We start from the raw sequence: 20365 nt of genomic DNA on the forward strand, positions 1-20365 counted from the left end.
AGAAACACATGTATTCTTGTGTATAAACCCAGTCCATGGAAGACACAATCTCGTTGTCCCTCCTTATTTCTGGGCCCAGACAAGCAGTAATCACCATTCCCAGGGAGGAGTGGCTGCAACTCTACAGCTGCATTTGTCTCTCCTCACCGTCAAAGCTGCCGAGACCCCAGACTTGACATTTCAAAGAAACCCATGTCCGTGAAGCACTTGCAGAGCACTCAAGGTTGTGGAGGAATCACTCAAGAAAAGGATCCAGCTTCTGATGATTCCTATTTTATTGAATGTCTAATAGGACAAGAATCTGAAAAACAAGAAAGTTTGTCATGCAGGAGGACCTGGGAAAGAGATAATGCATTCTCCTCCCAATTCACAGGGATAAAGATTGGGATTCAGTTGGGAGGAGTAACTGAGGAAAGGGGTCACTCTAAATATTGTGTGTTTTAGGTCCTTTTTCTATTAAGGAGGAATGGATTATCAAAGCCTTAACATTACATTGTATTCTGTCAGGTGAATTGCTATGGTTTGAATATGGTGCATTCTCTCCCAAACTCATATTGAATTTTTTTTTTTTTTGAGATTGAGTCTTGCTCTGTCGCCCAGGATGGAGTACAGTGGTGGGATCTCTGCCCACTGTAACCTCTGCCTCCCGGGTTCAAGTGACTCTTCTGCCTCAGCCTCCCCAGTAGCTGGGATTATAGACATATACCATCATGTCCAGCTAATTTTTTTTTTTAAAGGGTTTCACCATGTTGGCCAAGATGGTCTCGATCTCCTAACCTTGTGATCTGCCTGCCTTGGCCTCCCAAAGTGCTGGGATTACAGGCGTGAGCTACCACGCCGGGCATTTTTGTAATTTTATTAGAGATGAGGTTTCACCACTTTGGCCAGGCTGGTCTCGAACTCCCAACCTCAGGTGATCTGCCTGCCTTGGCCTCCCAAAGTGCTGGGATTACAGGCGTGAGCCACTGAGCCTGGCCTCACATTGAAATTTAATTGCCATTGTAACAGTATAAAGATGTGGGATCTTTACAAGTTGGTTAGGCAGTGAGGACTTTGCCCTCCTGAATGGATTAATGCTCTTATCATGGGAGTGCGTTCCTTAGAAAGGGACATGTTCAGCACCCCCTTGCTCTCTCTCTCACCTTCCACCATATGATGATGTGGCACAAAGGCCCTCATCACTTGCTGGCTCCTTAGTCTTAGACTTCCTAACCTCTAGAGTAGTAAAAAAATTAATCCCTGTTTTTTACAAATGACCCAGTGTCCGATATTCTGTTACAGCAGTACAGCCTTTTTGGTAGCAGGGGCTGGTTTTGTGGAAGACAATTTTTCTACAGACCCGGCGGTGGTGGTGCAGGGGGCAAGGATAGTTTCAGGATGAAACGATTCCACCTTCCATTATTAGGCATTACTTAGATACTTTTTATTTTTTGAGACAGAGTCTCTCTCTGCTGCCCAGGCTGGAGTGCAGTGTCACAATCTCGGCTCACTGCAACCTCCTCCTCCCGGGTTCAAGCAGTTCTCCTGCCTCAGCCTCCCGAGTAGCTGAAATTACAGGTGCCTACCACCACACCCAGCTAATTTTTGTATTTTCAGTAGAGACAGGGTTTCACCATATTGGCCAGGCTTGTCTCGAACTCCTGGCCTTGTGATCTGCTCGCCTCAGCCTCCCAAAGTGTTGGGATTATAGGCATGGGCCATCGTGCCCAGCCTACTTTAGATTCTTATAAGGAGCATTCAGCCTAGATCCCTTGCATGTGCAGTTCCAATAGGGTCCACGCTCCTGTGAGAATCTAATGCTGTTGCTGATCTGACAGGAGGCCTCAGGCAGTAATGCTTGCTCACCTGCCACTCACCTCCTGCTGTGGGGCCCACTCCCTAACAGGCTATGGACCAGTCAATGGCCTGGAAGTTGGGGACCCTTGGTTTAGAGAATTAAAAAGACGGAGTTTAACATTTAGCTCATTAAGAGTACATCTCTTAAGCCGAAGTAAAGCAATTATCCATGTGGTTCAGGCAAAAGTTCCACACAATTTTAGGTAAATGGAGAGGTTTTTCTGGTTGTAAATTAGAGACAATTTTTCTCTCAGAGCCCAAAGGGTCATGAAAATTAGAATAATTAGGCTAGAAGACCTCTTAGTGACTTTTTTTTCTGGTTGAAGAATATTACGATGTATTTGTTTAATCCACAGCATACTTTTAGACTCATGTTGAACAAAAATAATAAATTCTCAAAAACCACTACTCACTTGGCTGCCTTAGTAGTAAAGCATATCTTGTCTTACTAGGGTCCCTTTAAAAATGAGATGAAAGGAACTAGGAAAGGAATAAGAATATCGCGGCATTCTTTCCAAAGAAATTGTGTTGAAGTCTCATCAGAGTTTTCAGTTTTCCCACAGTGTGTATTTTAACACTTAAAAGTACATCAGAAAATAGGAGAATCACTTTAATTCAATAATTTTATTTTCAGAACACTGAATATTTTTCAAATCTACTTGATAAATAATTTAATAAATATAAATAAATATGTTAGTTCAGATGCATTCATGATCACAGTTATATAAATAAATATTTTATAATAAATTATGCTTACATGTTTGTTTCTACAAACACTTTGGTACAGAAATAGCTTATAAATTCTTGTTCTTCTATTAAAGTGAATAAAAAACATTTTCAGGATGGACATTTTCCCTCCTTAGCAATTTGTTTATGAAAACTTAAAAACAATTTATCCACAATAAATGTGAAAAATACTTGATCCGAGGTATCATGTGATGTAATAGTCCCATCCTTCCAATTTTGGTGGTACCCTATTGTAAATATAAGCATGAGAACTCCTATAGGAGATGAAGTAGGGCCAGGTCAAGACTCCCCCTCCCTAGTTCGTAATCCACATCCTTATCAAAATTTCTTCATTTCAAATTCTTATGAAAATGGCAACGGTCTGGAGGGACCTCGCTTTTTAGGCAACATGCAGATAGCTTATCACTCTATCAATGGTCACTGCCCGAATTCTGAAAGCATGAAGAAGTATGCAGAGCTTGGTTTTAGTTCTATAAAAATCCGGTTCTTCAAGGGAGGACTTTTGTGGCACAGTCTCACTGTTGAAATTCAGGGCCTAGGAGAATGAACAGTAAGTGTGACCTACGTAGTATTTCAAAATTAAAATATTCATTTATAAAAATGTGTGAAGCCAATACATGTCTCAAAGCCTGCAACTCAGTCCCTCATTCCACTCCTAAACCCAGCCAAAATCTACTGCAGCCAGGTCGCCAGGCAGAGCCTGAGAAAAGAAATACACCTCTTCCAAACACATACATCTTCAATGAGCTCTGAAAAGACCCTTAAAACTATTTGGAAAAAGATCATCAGTGGGAGTTGTGTTTTAGAAAGGAAGAGTTCCTTTGAAATGACATCTGTTGCAATATCTAATTAAATTTATATATGTTACATTAAAAAGCCACTTCTGTTTAGCACAGGGAGGTGATGGATTGCTGCAGATCAGAACTCAGTAACAGGCCTGTTTACTGAAGACATGCCATTTGTGTCAGATAAATAAGCCTGGTAATGGATTTCCCAAGTTCAGCACTTTGATTTGACAACACAATATAAAACCTTATATTTGCACCCTTGATGAATAAATACTTTCATATGTTCCTCACAAAAAGTCTGAAAGAAAGCTAGAATAGATAAAGTCACCCCATTTTATACAGGAGGAAACTGAGGCATGGAGGGGTTAAGTGACTTGGGTATAGTTGTCTGGTTACTGGTAGAATTAATTGTAGCACCCAAATCCCCCAACTCTTGGCCTTAAAAATAAAAGAGCCACTACAGCTCTCTAGATGGTAACATTCTTTGATACTTGCATAAAGCTCATTGCCTTTCAAACAAGTAATCTGGCGCGCGCGCACACACACACACACACACACACACACACACACACACACACACACAAGAAAAGAATAAAAGTAAATCAGTTACTTTCCAGACAACGATTTCTGCCACTATATTTTTATTCCCTGTCCTAGTCACCAAGGCAATCACCCTCTCTTATGTGAATATGTCTGTTTTATATTCTAATCATGTTATGGTGATTCAGAACATTACAAAGCAAGCTGTGCCTATGAATAACATTATAGATGCCCCAGATTATAGGTCATTCTTTTATTTGGTTCACAATGGGTCATAATCAGGCACCAATCCTGCTTGTTTTCCCAGAAATATTTGCAGATATGCATGCTGGCCCCCTGCATGCACATCCTGGAGCCTTAAGAGGTGAGTGAGAAGGTAAGTGTAGTGAAATCCTCTTGAAGGATTTTAAGAGGCAGAGCCTCAGACAAGTTTAACTCTCTTAAGGTTTGGTTTCATTCTTTGTGCAGACTACATGTGATTGTTTTGAGGCTGACACAAGAAAATGCACAAAAACATTTACGGAGTGTGGGGCATACCACAGAATCAACACTTTGAAGTCTGGTTTTCTTTCTTTTTTTTGAGATGGTGTCTCGTTCTGTCAGCAGGCTTGAGTGCAGTGGCACAATCTCAGCTCACTGCAACCTCCACCTCCTGGGTTCAAGTGATTTTCCTGCCTCAGCCACCTAAGTAGCTGGGACTACAGGCGCATGCCACCAAGCCTGGCTAATTTTTGTGTTTTTAGTAGAGACGGGGTTTCACCATGTTGGCCAGGATGGTCTCGATCTCTTGACCTTGTGATCTGCCCTCCTCAGCCTCCCAAAGTGCTGGGATTACAGGCGTGAGCCACTGTGCCCCGCCTAGAGTTTGCTTTTGTTAATGTCATCTGGAGTCTGCTCTTAATGTGATCTGCTCACATCTGTACTCCCTACAGAGGGCACTGTCAAGGCTGTCTCCTTGAAAATATAGGTCTGTTGGGCCTTTAAAAGAGTGGGGGATGGCCGGGCGCAGTGGCTCATGCCTGTAATCCCAGCACTTTGGGAGGCCAAGGCAGGTGTATCACCTGAGGTCGGGAGTTCGAGACCAGCCTGACCAACATGGAGAAACCCCATGGAGAAACCCATCTGTACTAAAAATACAAAATTAGCTGGGTGTGGTGGCGCATGCCTGCAATCCCAGCTACTCAGGAGGCCGAGGCAAGAGAGTCACTTGAACTTGAGAGGTGGAGGTTGTGGTGAGCTGAGATTGTGCCACTGCACTCCGGACTAGGCAACAACAGCAAGACTCTGTCTCAAAAGGAAAAAAAAAGGTGGGTGGGGGGCAGTGATTCCAAGCCTCTACTAATCCAGAAAGAGCTGATTTTCTACCTCTTCCTTTGCGGACCCTGGCTGAAAAGCATGAAAAAGGTGCTCTCCTTGATAGAATGAAGTCTTACCTGCATCAGCTTGTCAATAACTGCCAGCATGTTTTGATCTAGAAAGATCTGCCTCTTAGGATCCATCAGAAGCTTTGCATTCATGGCCTTGAACTCCACCTGGTACATCTTCAAGTCTTCATAAATACTACTAAGGCACAGGGCCTGGGTGACATGACAAGATGGGGACGTATCCATTGAGATGGGCTAAAAACATTTCCCCCATTGCATTTGAGGAAAGAACTGTGTCTTACCATCATAAAAGAGGTTTTTCTGGAGGCCAGGCAACTCCCGTTCTAGAAGAAAAAATAATCAGACATCAACGATAGGAATTCATCATATGAGCTGAAACCTTTCATTTTTTGACTTACAGTTATAAAAGAGGTCTCTCTGGAATTTAGGCAACTCTCATTCTAGAGGAAAAAAAATATCATATATCAAAGTATTAATTCTTAGTATAAATCTTTCTGACTTTACAGGTAAAACTTTTTTATTATGGTAAAAATTCACATTTCTGGTATCCATCTGGTATCATTTATGGTAAAAACACATATCGTAATATTTACCATCTTAACTATTTTTTTTTTTAGAGACAGGGTTTCACCATGTTGGATAGGCTGGTCTCCAACTCCTGACCTACGATGATCCACCCGCCTCGGCCTCCCAAAGTGCTGGAATTATAGGCTACCACACCCAGCCCATCTTAACTATTTTTAAGTGTTAAGTATATTCATATTGTTGCAAAAAAACAAACAAACACAAAAACCATCTGTTTTTATAATTTTTCCCCCAAACCTAACTTCTGAAGTAGGACCAGTTACAGTCTCATCATGATGGATACCAGAAATGTGAATTTTTAGAAGCAGGTGAGATTTGATGCACAGCTTTTTACTGCACTACATGCTTTGGGAGGAAAATCCCCTATACCTTGGTTAATTCCAATGGTAAGCAGGCCTCCACAGTGCTGGTTTTATCTTTTGTGATATCTTCATGATCAATCTCTTCAGAAGTGCAAGGGTAAAATTTTAGAGTTTGTCTGGCCTATAAGAAATGAAAAAGAAACTCAGTTTATAATATTGACAAGGCACCTGGCACCCTGCAAGGCTGATACCCCAGGGTGCCAGGCAGGCTCCAGCTGGTTGTCCTTGACCTCTGTCTCTTTGATCTGCAGGAAATTCTGGTTCCTCATAACACAAAAGTAAATAGATTCCTCACATTCTGTCTTTCACCTTCCTCTCCCTAGGCTTGGGACATGTTTCTCTGGATGACATATTTTTTCATTATGTAAACACAATAAATCATGTCAACAGCCTATGCTAACCAGCCTCCATACCACACTGTGACACTTGCTTCTGGTGAAAACTGTTTCTTCTTTTACTAAAGTGATTGCGTTCTATGAATACCTATTTAAAGTATCACGTCTAAAGGGGGAACTGTTAAGGTCACAGCTTGATGGATATAATAAACATGCAAACCCTTAAGACAAGCTGAGACTTAATTTGCAGTGCACACACGCACATACACATACACAGAGACGTCATCTTAAAAGTGTGTTGGAAACCGTTGGGTAAAATTATGAAATGTATCTTAGGAAATAAAGGACTTTATGATTGAAGATTATGATCATTTTTCCATTCAACAGCCTGATGAGTGCCAGGCACGCCATTAGGTACTAAGAACATGGCAGAGAAGGAAACCATGTAAACCCTCCTGGATTCCAAGTTTAGCTGCTGAGACAGACAAGTGCCCAAATGACCAGGAGGCATCAGCAGGTGAGATATGCTGAGAAGGGCATGAAGCTTCGGAGGAGGAGCAGGAAGGGAAGCGAAGTTTTCTAGAGATGGTACATCTGCATTAAGAGGAGTAAAACAGGCCAGGCGCCGTGGCTCACGCCTGTAATCCCAGCACTTCCGGAAGCCGAGGCAGACCTATCATGAGATCAGGAGTTTGAGACCAGCCTGGCCAATGTGGTAAAACCCCGTCTCTACTAAAAATACAAAAGTTAGTCGGCGTGGCAGCACTGCCTGTAGTCCCAGCTCCTTGGGAGGCTAAGGCAGGAGAATCACTTGAACCTGGGAGGTGGAGGTTACAGTGAGCCAAGATTGTGCCATTGCACTCTAGCCTGGGCAACAGAGTGAGACTCTGTCTCAAAAAAAAAAAAAAAAAAAAAAAGTAAAATGTTGACAATGGGAGAGGGAAATTTCAGACAGAAGTGAAACGTGATGAAAAACATGAAACAGCCAGGCGCGGTGGCTCAAGCCTGTAATCCCAGCACTTTGGGAGGCCGAGGCAGGTGGATCACGAGGTCAAGAGATCGAGACCATCCTGGTCAACATGGTGAAACCCCATCTCTTCTAAAAATACAAAAAATTAGCTGGGCATGGTGGCGCGTGCCTGTAATCAGAGCTACTCAGAAGGCTGAGGCAGGAGAATTGTCTGAACCCAGGAGGCGGAGGTTGCAGTGAGCCGAGATGGCGCCATTGCACTCCAGCCTGGGTAACAAGAGCGAAACTCTGTCTCAGAAAAAAAAAAAAGAAAAAGAAAAAGAAAAACATGAAACAGCATGAGCCAGGAAGCAAGGCCTGAAAATGCAGAATACATTTGGGCACAAGTAGTAAAATCCCTTTCTGTGGTAGGTAGACCAATTCCCCATCTCCAAAGACATCCACCTCCCAATCCCTGGAACTTAGTAATGTGCTGTGTGAGCTGCCAAAGAGGAATTAAGGTGCAGATGATATTCAATTTGCTAATCGGCTGATCTAAGAGTAGAGAGATGATTCTGGGTTATCTGGGTGAATCCATTGTAAGCAGTGTCCTCAAAAGTAGAAGCAGGTAGAAGGTCAGTCCAGAGGGAGCAGCATGAGAAAGACTCAACCAGACATTGCTGATATGGACTATGGAAGGGGCCACAAGTCAAGGAATGTGGGCAGCCTCTAGACCTGACAAAGCAAGGCAACAGATTCTCCCCAAGAGCCTCCAAAAGAGGGCTACAGCTCTGTTGACACATTGATTTTAGCACAGTAGCACCCATTTTGGGCTTCTGATGCCCAGAGCTATAAGATAATACATTTGTGTCATTGAAACCCACTACATTTGTAGTAATTTGTGACAGCAGCAGTGGGAAATGAATACACTATTCCTGGAGGTGTTTAAACAGACCTGTACAACCCCACTATTCTGAGCAGGTTAAAACGAGAGTTGGAGGTGTGAGTCCAGTGATGTTCTTCAGGTCTTTTTAAGAGAAGCTAGAAATTTGAAATCTTAATTGAAATGTCTGGTTTTTGAATGGCATCAAAATAAAAAATAAACAAAAAGCCCAAACTCTACAAACCTGGATATGGTCTGTGGGCTGGATATGGTCTGTGAGTCACAAGCATCTACCTCCTTTGTTTTCCACTGCAGCAAATTTGATAAATAAATGATGCACGAAACATGAAATTGATTTCTATAATCCTTTGACCCTTAGGACTATATCTGGGAGTACAGGCATCAGCTTTTGCACACAAAACATCTATATGAATTGGAGCACATACAGTTTACCCATTTTGAACCTTTCTTCAGGAAACAAAGCAGTTTTCACCTGAGCCCCGTGTCCAGTTAAGATTAACTGAATTGTGAGGAGCAATGCACAGCCCATTATGAAAGATTAAAAGGGAAAAAGAGCCTTTAGGAAGGCGTGGTGGCACTGAGCGTATTTTAAGATATTCATAAGGCAACAAGCTAGCAAACACTCAAGAAAGATTTACTAGAGAGCAGACAGGCAGAAGACATCTTTTAAAACACGAGCCTTTAGCCTTTGCAGCAATAACTATTGGAGCAGTTTTTAACGGCAATGTTTTTTGCATTAAAATATGAAACCTAAAAAAAATGAACAGAGCTGTAAACAAAATTAGGTAACTCTTCCCTAGAAAATGAGGGCTGCATGTGCGCTGTCACAGTCCTCCCCGAGACATGTTGCTCCGAGGAGGACCTGTATCACCAAGCAGAAGCTGGTGGGCAGCGGTAGGGACAAGGCTATTTCATCTTCGTGCCCCCTGCCCCCACAACACAGAGTATGCTATTTCTGGGATTGATCAGTGGTGTCAGAAACCATGTGGACCTGACACAATTCTCTCTCTGTTGGCAGGCTACAGGAACACTGTAAATATCCACTTTACTCTGTGTAGACACAGCCAAAATCACCATCATTATAATTTAGTACTACTCTTACTTTCTCTGGAGACACAATTTCACCAGGACTCTTTAACACTTGGGCCATTTGTAAAGTTCCCTCTCCTGCTGTTGATGGGTACTAATGAACTTCCACAATTTCTCTGCAGGTCCATCAGGTGCCAGAGGATAGGACCAGAGGCTCCTTCCTCAGGGAGGGTGCAGGTGCACAGTGAAAACGACAGGAAAAGCTCACCTTCTGGAGCATGTTGCTGACGGCCCTTAGCAGGGTTTGGGAGTGGTGAAGGCACGGGAACATTCCTGGGTCTGGGGTGGCCATGGGGAGGTTTCTGGCCAAGCTGAGGCAGTCCAGGAGGACCAGAGTGGCCACAAGGAGGAGGCCTGGAAGGGAAGGGAAGGGGCAGGAAGAGGAGCTTCAGCCTGGATGGGCTGCCTGCAGCACCTTTCCTCCATTCTGGCCGCCTTCGCCCATCCATTTCTGCTTGGCACCCCCTCATCCAAAGACATCCTCCCTCCACCCGTTTCCAACACTTTTCCTTCAACACCTGAAAGATGACTCGAGTTATTACTAAGCACCACTCTATTCTAGGGCTAAAAGCCAGCTCACTGTGAGGGTCTGGGGATGAGCTTGGACATGGGTGTTGAACCCTGTGCTCACCCAGAGAAAGCCTCCATGTTTCGATCAGGGAAACTCAGACCAGGTCTGGCTACGTCAGACTTGGGACCCAGTGTTTTAAAAACAGAGGGTGAGAAAGCCTGACTTTGTTGTTTTTTTTTTTAAGACGGAGTCTTGCTCTGTGGCCCAGGCTGGAGTGTAGTGGCATGATCTCGGCTCATTGCAACCTCTGCTTCCCCAGTTCAAGCAATTCTCCCTGCCTCAACCCCCCAAGTAGATGGGATTATAGGCACCTACCATCACACTTGGCTAATTTTTATATTTTTTTAGTAGAGACAGGGTTTTGCTATGTTGGCCAGGCTAGTCTTGAACTCCTGAAGTCAGGTGATTCGCCCGCCTGGGCTTCCCAAAGTGCTGGGATGACAGGCATGAGCCATTCACCTGGCCAAGCCTGACTTTAGAGCTGGCTAGGATCTGCCTTCTACTTGTAGTTTAGGGACCCTAGGCAGGAAGGCAGGAAATCTCCCACGCTGGGCCTCAGTTTCTCCTCTATGAGTGGGCATAATGATAGCTCATCAGGCTGTTTGGAGATGAAAAGAGACTTGCCTGTTTAGCGCATGGTGAGACCCCTATTTATTCCTCTTTACAGGAGACGGCTGCTGCTGTTCCCGTCTCTCCTTAGGCAGAACCGAGTTTCTACCCCCTCTTCCCAGGCAGCCGCCCCTCCGCACCGAGGGAACGGGAGCCCGGGCCGGCTGGGTACTCACTGCGCGCTGGACACATGCTGGGCCGGCACTGCAGGGACACTGGGCGAGCCGCTGGATGCAGACCTGTGGCCGCGGCAGGTGAGGGAGGTGGCTGCAAGGCTGACCCAGGGGGCCACAATTTTATAACTGTCTCGAGGCGCGGCAGGACTTTCCCGGGACTCTGGTCTCTTGCTTTCTCTCTCTCTCTCTACATCAGCTTCTCGGTGACACGTGCGGCCCCGCCGGCCCGCGGGGTTTGCGGCGCTTTCGGATTAACTCCCGGGGTGCCCGGCCGCAGCTGTTTTGGGACGGCCCCGCCACCTCCGGCTCCGCCCAAAGTGGAAGCGAAATTTTCGCAGTTACTGAGCGGGGTCCACAGGCGGGCGGAACACCCCACCCACCACCCGGGGCCCCCGGCCTCTGCCCGACTCCCCTCGTCTCAGCCACCCGCCCCGCAGCCGTGCAGCGCCCCCTGCTGACGCAGTGAAAGGAGTGCCACCCGCTGTCCGTGTCCTGCGTAGGGATGGGCCCTAACCACGACCTCTAGCCTAGTTCTGGAAGGGGTGGGCAAATCATTCGTTCATCATTCTTTCCTTCAGATGGCCCACTGGATGCCAGGCCAACATTGCACCGGGGCGCAGAACACCCAGGGAGAACAGGACCCTTAGGGGCACTGTCACACTAAATCAGCCTCAATGAGTTTTGTTCACGGTTCTTTCCTGAGACCTGAAAAGGGATGAGAGCTGGCTGTGTGGGGAAAGAACGATGGGATAAATGCACAGGGTCCTGGGAGGAAAGACCTAGAGAAAGAGTCCACGCTCAGCCGGAGCAACGGGGTCCAGGAGGCAGCAAACGCTCCCAGGGGCCCCAACCTGAGTGTTAAAAACAAGCAGGCATTGGACAGCTTCCAGCGGGATGGCATGCCGGGTCTAGCCAGGGGAAACAGGGATCAGAGCCCAGTCATGGAGGGTTAAGGGAGGTGGGGTTTAGGTGTCCTTGCAGAGTGTGAGGCTGGAGAGCTGGGTGGGGCCCTGCCATGAGGGCAGGGAATGCCATACTAGGGAGTGTACCTTCTGTGCTGAGAGCAGTGGGGAGTCGTCCTGGTTTTTTGTTTGTTTGTTTTTGAGATGGAGTCTCACTCTGTCACCCAGGCTGGAGTGCAATGGCATGATCTCAGCTCACTGCAACTTCTGCTTCCAGGTTCAAGTGATTCTCCTGCATCAGCCTCCAGAGTAGCTGGGATTACAGGCACGTGCCACCACACCTGGCTAATGTTTGTATTTTTTTTTTTTTTTAGTAGAGACAGGGTTTCACTATGGTGACCAGGCTGGTCTCGAACTCCTAACCTCATAATCTGCCTGCCTTGGCCTCCCAAAGTGCTGAGATTACAGGCGTGAGCCACTGCCTGGTTTTTCCAGGTTTTAGGCAGGGAGATGTGGTGGAATTTCCACGATGGGAGGATCCTTCAGCCACAATGTGAAGGATGGATCCAGGGGTCAGTAGTGAAGCAGAGGAACCCTTGACAAGGTCAGCTAAGTCCTTATTCAGCATGGGGAACACAGGGTAGGCAGGAGGGACTCTCAGGGGGTCTGTGAGCCAAGACTTGGTAACTCCTCAGGAGAGAGGGAGATGAAGTCCCTGAGAATGGGGAATGGAGGTTGTTCTAGCTCCCGCAGCAGAGATTACTGTATAAAAGGACTGAGTTTGGAGGAGATGGTGAGAAGTTCCATTTTGGATGTGCTGCGTTTGAGGTTCCTGTGGGACTTTTTAGTTCACTTATTTTTCCCACAGGCGTTAGTCACCCTGTGTGTGGGTAGCTGGGAAAATGTGTTTGGTCTCTGACTTGGAGCTTCCAAAGGGCTTGACTACACCCAGGACCTAGTAACTGGAGCTGCCTTTTGGGTGGCTCATCTGCTTGAAGCTGATGAAGCACCACCATAGAGAGTTTAAGGCATGTGTAACATAAGAGAGATGGCTGATCTCTAAGGCCCCTTCTAATGCTGTCCATGAATTCCCCCATGGGGAGGCAGAGCAATCCATTGTCAGAAACAATTGCCTTTAGCAGTTCGTGTGAAGCAAATGACAGGTGCAGAACTGTGTTGTGGCCACAGGGGTTTAGTGTGGAGTTGAATGTATTTACAGTCGGGATGAAGACAAGTGTATCACATCTGAGCTGTTTCTCCCCTGGAAGGGCCATCTCCTATTGAAAAGTAATTTCCATTGCTTAGATGAGCACAGGGCCACTGTCAAAGATGGATTCTTGGCCACCAGACACACTTTCTAACCTATATTTTTTGTGAAACAGTTGTCTGACGTGCTTCACGTACTCTAGCTAAGGAGAAACGGAAACCTTCATCGAGGAGTATGTGATTTTTTTGTAAGCGACATTCTTTGTCCACAGTCACTATTTCACAGTGTGCAGCATTGTCGTGGAGGTCTCAGCCAATGATATGAGGAAAGAAAAGGAAATTAGACACTTAAACATTGGAAAAGAAAAGGTAAAACTGTCACTATTTACAGTTGATATACAAAAAGGAAAAAACAAAATTCATAGACTATTAGAAGTAAGAAGAGAATTTAACATCACTCAATACACATATCAGCTTTTAAAAAAAAAGCAAGCTATTTTTGTATCTGCAGCAACCCATCAGAAAATATAATAAAAACAAGATGACATTTATGGAAGCAGCCAAACTATGAAGTAACTGATTGTAGCTACTGAGGCAGTATAATGGCTAAGAGTATGGTCTCTAAACGATGTGAATCCACGTTCTGCTACTTACTTGCTGTGTGTTCTTAGGCGAGTTATTTATCTCTCTGGGCTCAGTTTCCTCATCTGTTAAATGATGATAACAAAAATATAGACATACAATATAGAGTTACTACCATTACTACATGAGCTGGAATAACTACAGAACAGTCTTTGGAGAAAAATTTTGAAGTTCAGTCAAGAACATAGTGTGATTTAATTAAATAATTCTATACCCTTGGGTGGAAGCTTTCTCTACATAGAAAGCTTAAGTCTCTTATCATTAATTCACATGCTCAATGTAATTCCAATACAAGCTACAAAATAAATTTTCTCAGAAACTTGGTAATAAACCTACTCTAAAATACAGGTGTAAGAACAAAATCTATGACTATCTAAGTTAAAATAATTTTTTTGGAGACATGGTTTTGCTTTGTCACCCAGGCCAGAGTGTAGTGGTGGCACAGTCACCACTCACTGCATCCTTAACCTCCTGGGATCAAGCCATCCTCCTACTTCAGCCTCCTGAGTAGCTGGGACAACACCACCATATCCAGCTAATTTTTATTTTTGTATTTTCTAGAGGCAGAATCTGGTTTTGTGGCCTATGCTGGCCTCAAACTCCTGGGCTCAAGTGATCCACCCACCTTGACCTCCCATAATGCTGGGATTATAGGCATGAGCCATGTGCCTGGCCTTAAGTTAAAATGCTAAAGGAATAATGAAAAGGAGGACAAACCCTACTGCATAGAGACATAATTTAAAGCCATGGAAATAAAAGTAGTGATATTGGCAACAGATCAGGTATATGGACCATTGAAATAGAGTAGAGACATTAGAGACAGATTTGTATATTTGGGTATTAAGTATAAGATAATACAGATGACCCCTAGATCAATGAGGAAAACATACAGTATTTAGTAGAAAATGCTCAGTGCGCTGGGCACAGTGGTTCACACCTATAATCCCAGCACTTTGGGAGATCAAGGCAGGAGAATTGCTTGAGGCCAGTTCAAGGCCAGCCTGAGCAAAAGATCCCTACAAAAAAGTAAAAAAAAAGAAGTGTTTGGCCCAGCACGGTGGCTCACGCCTCTAATCCCAGCACTTTAGGAGGCTGAGGTAGGCAGATCACCTGAAGTCTGTAGTTTGAGACCAGCTTGGCCAACACGGTGAAACCCTGTCTCTACTAAAAATGCAAAAATTAGCTGGATATGGAGGCATGTGCCTGTAATCCCAGCTCCTCAGGAGGCTGAGGCAGGAGAATGGCTTGAACTCTGGGAGGCCGAGGTTGCAGTGAGCTGAGATTGCGTTATTACACTCCAGCCTGGAGGAAAAGATCAAGACTTCATCTCAAAAAAAAAAAAAAAAAAAAAATTCAACGTATGATGAAAAATAAAACTGGACTCCAATCTAAAACAACAGAGGTGAATCCATTTGGAAGTGGATTAAAGAATTACAGTACTAGAAGAAAATACAGAGGACTATCTTTGTTACTTAGAAGTGGTAAAACTTTTTAAAAACTTGTAAAACTCCAAACCATAAGGCAAAATACTGATCAATTAGATTACATAAAAATTAAGATTTCTGTTGTACGTATTTCTGCTATGCAGGAACCAAATGAACAGACGGCTGACAGATTGGGAGAAGATATTTTTCAGTGTCTAAAACCAATATTTTCAATGTCTAAAAACAAGAAACTCCTGTAAATCAGCAAGAAAAAGACAGAACCACTAGAAAAAATGGGGAAAGCTCATGACTAAGCAATTTATAGAGAAGAAACCCCAAAGGCTAATGAGCATAACTGGATGCTCAGTTATATTACATCAGAAAATGTAAATGAAAACAAGAGTGAGATATCTCTTTACACTTCATAGACTGACAAGTTTAGAATATTGGATACTGGGCCAGGGGCGGTGGCTCATGCCTGTAATCCCAGCACTTTGGGAGGCCAAGGCAGGCGGATCACAAAGTCAGGAGTTCGAGACCAGCCTGGCCAAGATGGCGAAACCCCATCTCTACTAAAAATACAAAAAATTTAGTCAGGAGTGGTAGCACATGCCCAGCTACTTGGGAGGCTAAGGCAGGAGAATTGCTTGAACTCGGGACATGGAGGTTGCAGGGAGCCGAGATTATGCCTCTGCACTCCAGCTGGGGCAACAGAGCGAGACTCTGTCTCAAAAAAAAAAAAAGAATATTGGATACTGATAAGTGTTGGGAACATAAGGGATTACAGGATCTATTATATGGCACAATGCCAGTAGACTGATATAGCTGTTTTGAAAGGTGTTCTGGCATTCCTTGGCCAGATTAACTACATTCATACCCATGACCCAGCTGTTATACCCTGGGTGTATATCCCATGGAGATTCTCATACAGGTCCATAAAGGAACATGTATGAGGATGTTCATTAAGTAATTGTTTGTAGTGATTGAGAGCTGGAGGCAATGTCGCTGCCCATTACTGGGGGAGTGGGTGGGTGGAATGTAGGGATCCACCTCCTGCAATATTCTACTGCAGTTAGAAGTTATAGAATAGATGTACATGCAGTAATATGGATATCTACTGAAAATATAATACTGGGTAAAACAGAAAAACAGAATAACATATCTCTATATAATGTATAAGTAGACAATTCGAATCTTTGGAGGACTGGGCACAGTGGCTCACGCCTATAATCTGAGCACTTTGGGAGGCCAAGGCAAGTGGATTGCTTGAGCCCAGGAGTTTGAGAACAGCCTGGGCAACATAGGGAGACCCCTTTTCTAGAAAAAATACAAAAATTAGCCGGGTATGGTGGCACATGCCTGTACTCCAAGCTACCAAGGAGGCTGAGGTGGGAGGATCACCTGAGCCCAGGGGGTCAAGGCTGTAGTTAGCCATGATTGTCCCACTGCACTATAACCTGGGGAACAGAGTGAGATCCTGTCTTAATTTTAAAAAAAAGAAAAAGAAAAAGAGAAAGAAAATTAAAAAAAAAAGAAAAAGAAAAAGAAAAAAAATGGAGGAGTGTCCAGATTTGTTTTGGAATTCAAAATACTTGGAATTTAGAAAAGGAAGAGGTGGTGTCACATGATCGAGCACAGTAACTCTGCCGCAAAATGTAGGAATAGTTGCATCAAGTGGCAAAATAACCTCAAGTAACTTCATTTTGCTTTGGTCAGGTTTTGCTGCTAAATGAATTTAAGAGAAAACTTTTGGTGTCCAGAGCTATGTAAGTTTAAAAATAGTGAGTAAGTGATTGTGGAACTCTGTTGACTTCAATGAGAATGATATCTTTAAAACAGCATACATTATACAAAGACAAAAACACAAGAATATATGTTAAACACATTAGGATAGATCCCACTGGGGAGCGAGGGGAATGAGAACGAAGAATAGGGATAATGAATGTATATAAATAAATACATATTATACATATATATGTGTATGTATATAAATACATACATATTATACATATATATATGTATGTATATAAATACATACATATTATACATATATATATGTGTATGTATTGATGGGGACAAATAATGTCATGTATTAAAGAATATGGTCCACTCCAGCCTCTTCATCCGAAGTCCTTTGTCCAAAACATAGACAAATAGACACCCTTTCTAAGCAGATGACTCAAGGTAGCTGTTTGCAAACTTCAGTTGCTGATTGGTACATAGGTTAGTTATTCCTTTCACATTGAGTTTGAGATATGAGTCAATCAGGCATCTTTCATCACGGAGAGACAAGGGTCTTTTTGAAAACTTGACAGAATATATTAAAGGTCTATTTCTGTGGTTCTCAGTTGGTGATGATCTTGCTCCCCAGGGGACACTTGGCAATGTATGGGGACATTTTGAGTTGTCATAACTGGAGGAAGGGGGTTGCAACTGGCATCTAGTGGGTAGAAGAATGCTGCTAAATGCTGCTGAGCATCCTACAGCACACAGGATAGTCCCTCACCCTCCCATCCACCCCCACCCCCAACAAAGACTTTTGTGATTGAAAGTATCAGTGCTGGAAGAGAAACCCTGGCTGATTTGAGTAGGTAGCCCGGAATGCCTGCCTTCATCGTTATTTTTCCTGACAAGTAGACAAGGTCGGAGTCAAGCCCCTGAGCAGAAGATTTGGGACTATATCTTTGGTGCCATAATTTAGAGTGGCAGCTCAACCTCAGATGAAGTGAGATCCCAAAGAGGCTTGTGATCAGTTGAAACTAAATTTGCATGTGTAGGTCAGCACTGTAGATGCTAGTTTCCTTCACAAAATAGCAAGGTGTCTGCTATCAGTTTTCCTGCAGTTCTTGTCCATAAATGTCATTCAACTTGAGCATAAATCAGCTGGTGCCCACCTGGCATCAGACAATCTGGGCTCCAATCCTGAGCCTCAATCCTGAAAGGTGGCCTGTCAGGGTAAGAGGCAGAGCTCCGTGTTCCTTGCTGAACACCAGCCCCCAGTGTTACATGCTGAAGCGGCTGGTTCTGTGGAGCTCTTTCTTCTTTGCTGAAATGTCTGAGCAGCAGGGGGAGAAGTAGTGAGTGAGAGGAGCCAGAAAGGCTATAGCTCTAGAGGAACTTTGGGCCTACGATCAAAAGACCTAAGTTCTAGTCTCTTTCTGCTACTTGATACCTGTGTAAGCCTGGGCAAGCCACTGCTTTTCCTAATTTTCATATCTGTAAAAATGGAGTTAGTAATATTTTGTCGTGCTAATTTTGTGATGCAGATCAATTATACAGTGAACAGTTAAGAATTTTGTCAAGTGGTAGAATGTCACCATTATGAGCTATCATTCTACAGTGAGTGATAGTGAGGTATGGTTATTGATTTTGGATTAAGACACACACACAGGCCAGGCACAGTGGCTCATGCCTGTAATCCCATCACTTTGGGAGGCTGAGGAGTGTGGATCACCTGAGGTCGGGAGTTCGAGACCATCCTGGTCAACATGGTGAAACTCCGTCTTTACTAAAAATGCAAAAATTAGCTGGGCCTGATAATGTGTGCCTGTAATCCCAGATACTTGGGAGGCTGAGGCAGGAGAATCGTTTGAACCAGGGAGTCGGAGGTTGCAGTGAGCCGAGATCACTCCACAGCACTCCAGCCTGGTAACACTGTGATACTCTGTTTCAAAACAAAAAACAGAAACACACACATACAGTTTCTTCCAAAATTACTTCTTTGCTCTCTTTGAAATATTAAGTGGTAACTTCTCAATAGTGGTGGAGGGGAGTCAGCAGTTTCTACAGGCAACATCCATGTGCTATCTATACTGTTGTTGAAAGACTTCAAAAATCTTGACAATGGGCTTCAAGAAAAAAAAAATCCAGAAAGGTGCCATTTATTGCTTATTGATGCTCCAGAATAAAGGTTTTATGAATGCTTTTGCAAACTCTTCTGCATCTTGAGATCGTTTAACAACTTCTCTGAATATGATACACCTGCTGGGCATTGTAGTCTCATGAGTAATTAAGATCATCTGATGCTCAGACATTATAAAGAAAAAAAATAAATTTGACTGTAAAAATCAAACATTTCTGCTAGGAAAATTATTATAGACAACTTTTAAAGAGAAATCACAACCCAGAAAAAAATTTACATAAGCATATAACAAACCAAGAGCTAATATCAGTATATAAATGCAAATATCAATAAGAAAAAGGCAAATAACTCAGTTCCAAAATGGACAAATGATATGAACAGATAGGTCAGAGAAAAAGATACATAAATTACTTATAAACATATGAAAAATATTCAGCTGCACTGATAATTGAAGAAATGTAAATAAAAATAATAATAAGATATTTAACTTACAGTTTGCAAAGCCAGAAGTTTGATGGTTTCTGAAGTGTGTAAGTGGATGTGGAAATGTGTAATTTAGTGAAATCTATTTGGAGGGCTGGTTGGCAATACCTATCCAAATTAAATATGCACATATGCTTGTTCAGCAATTCTTCTAGTAATTAATCCTATAAAACTACTTGCATGTATGCATAAAGACTTATTCTTATTTCTATTAAAGGTAACATTTTTAGGAGCAAAAAACTTGAAATACTTCAAATGTCTCATTAACAGGAAACTGATTAAATAAAACATGACTCCTCTTTTCAAGGGACTATTATGCAGCTCCTAAAAAGATTGACGTAGATTTATATATGTGACAGCAAAAATCTTCATTACTTGAAAAATCTTGAAAAATCAAGGTTCAGGCTAGTGTGTAATATGCTTCTATTTGTACAGAGAAAAGAGTGTATTCATGTACATTCACATGTAGATACAGGTATAGTAGAGATATAGATGCCTCTAAAGAAGTAGATTGAGTCTTTGAAGTAGGAGGAAACCTGACCTTTGTTGAATATGCTCTGTACTTTTTAAATTGTTTAACATGTAAATGTATTATAGCTTCATTTATTTTTGTTTTGTTTTTATTTGTATCTTAACTGCTAAGATAGCTGCTGTTGCTACTCTCACAGCTTTTTTTTTTTTGAATGGAGAATTTCCTCTAGGTAGCTGCATTCTTGCGGGATTTACCATATGAACATCAAACGCTAACTCTGTAAGTGGATTAACCCTCTAGTACCAAGTCAGGGGCTTTGTGTCTGACTCCATATATACATCTATCTTTTTATCCATCCTTTCATCCATCCTTTCATTCATCCATCCACTCATCCATCTATCCACCCACCCACCCATTTGTCTTCTCACCCTGCTTTGTAAGTATTTGCTGTGCAATTTAAATTTATAATACCATTTTAACTCTATTATATGTACTAAT

General features: G+C 43.2%; 1 protein-coding gene across 1 annotated transcript; it reads right to left on the reverse strand.

Moving 5' to 3' along the window:
* Nucleotides 1-2443: 2443 nt before the first annotated feature.
* Nucleotides 2444-11319, reverse strand: IL12A (interleukin 12A). The gene is made up of 7 exons (XM_035277888.3): nucleotides 10877-11319; nucleotides 9729-9874; nucleotides 6251-6364; nucleotides 5695-5736; nucleotides 5578-5619; nucleotides 5345-5488; nucleotides 2444-3118 (listed from the first exon to the last, which is right to left on the reverse strand). The coding sequence occupies exons 1-7, from the start codon at nucleotides 10890-10892 to the stop codon at nucleotides 2963-2965; spliced, it is 660 nt and encodes a 219-aa protein (XP_035133779.1). The 5' UTR covers nucleotides 10893-11319; the 3' UTR covers nucleotides 2444-2962.
* Nucleotides 11320-20365: the final 9046 nt, after the last annotated feature.

This window comes from Callithrix jacchus, chromosome 17 (assembly GCF_049354715.1).
Source record: "Callithrix jacchus isolate 240 chromosome 17, calJac240_pri, whole genome shotgun sequence".
Taxonomy (NCBI): Eukaryota; Metazoa; Chordata; class Mammalia; order Primates; family Cebidae; genus Callithrix; species Callithrix jacchus.

What these genes read in the sequence shown, in the direction of transcription:
- IL12A (XM_035277888.3), bottom strand. An exon ending in GAAAAACCTCTTTTATGATG is followed by an intron (nt 5,489 to 5,577) that starts GTAAGACACAGT and finishes CATGTCACCCAG; the next exon opens with GCCCTGTGCCTTAGTAGTAT. An exon ending in TTATTGACAAGCTGATGCAG is followed by an intron (nt 3,119 to 5,344) that starts GTAAGACTTCAT and finishes TCATTCTCCTAG; the next exon opens with GCCCTGAATTTCAACAGTGA.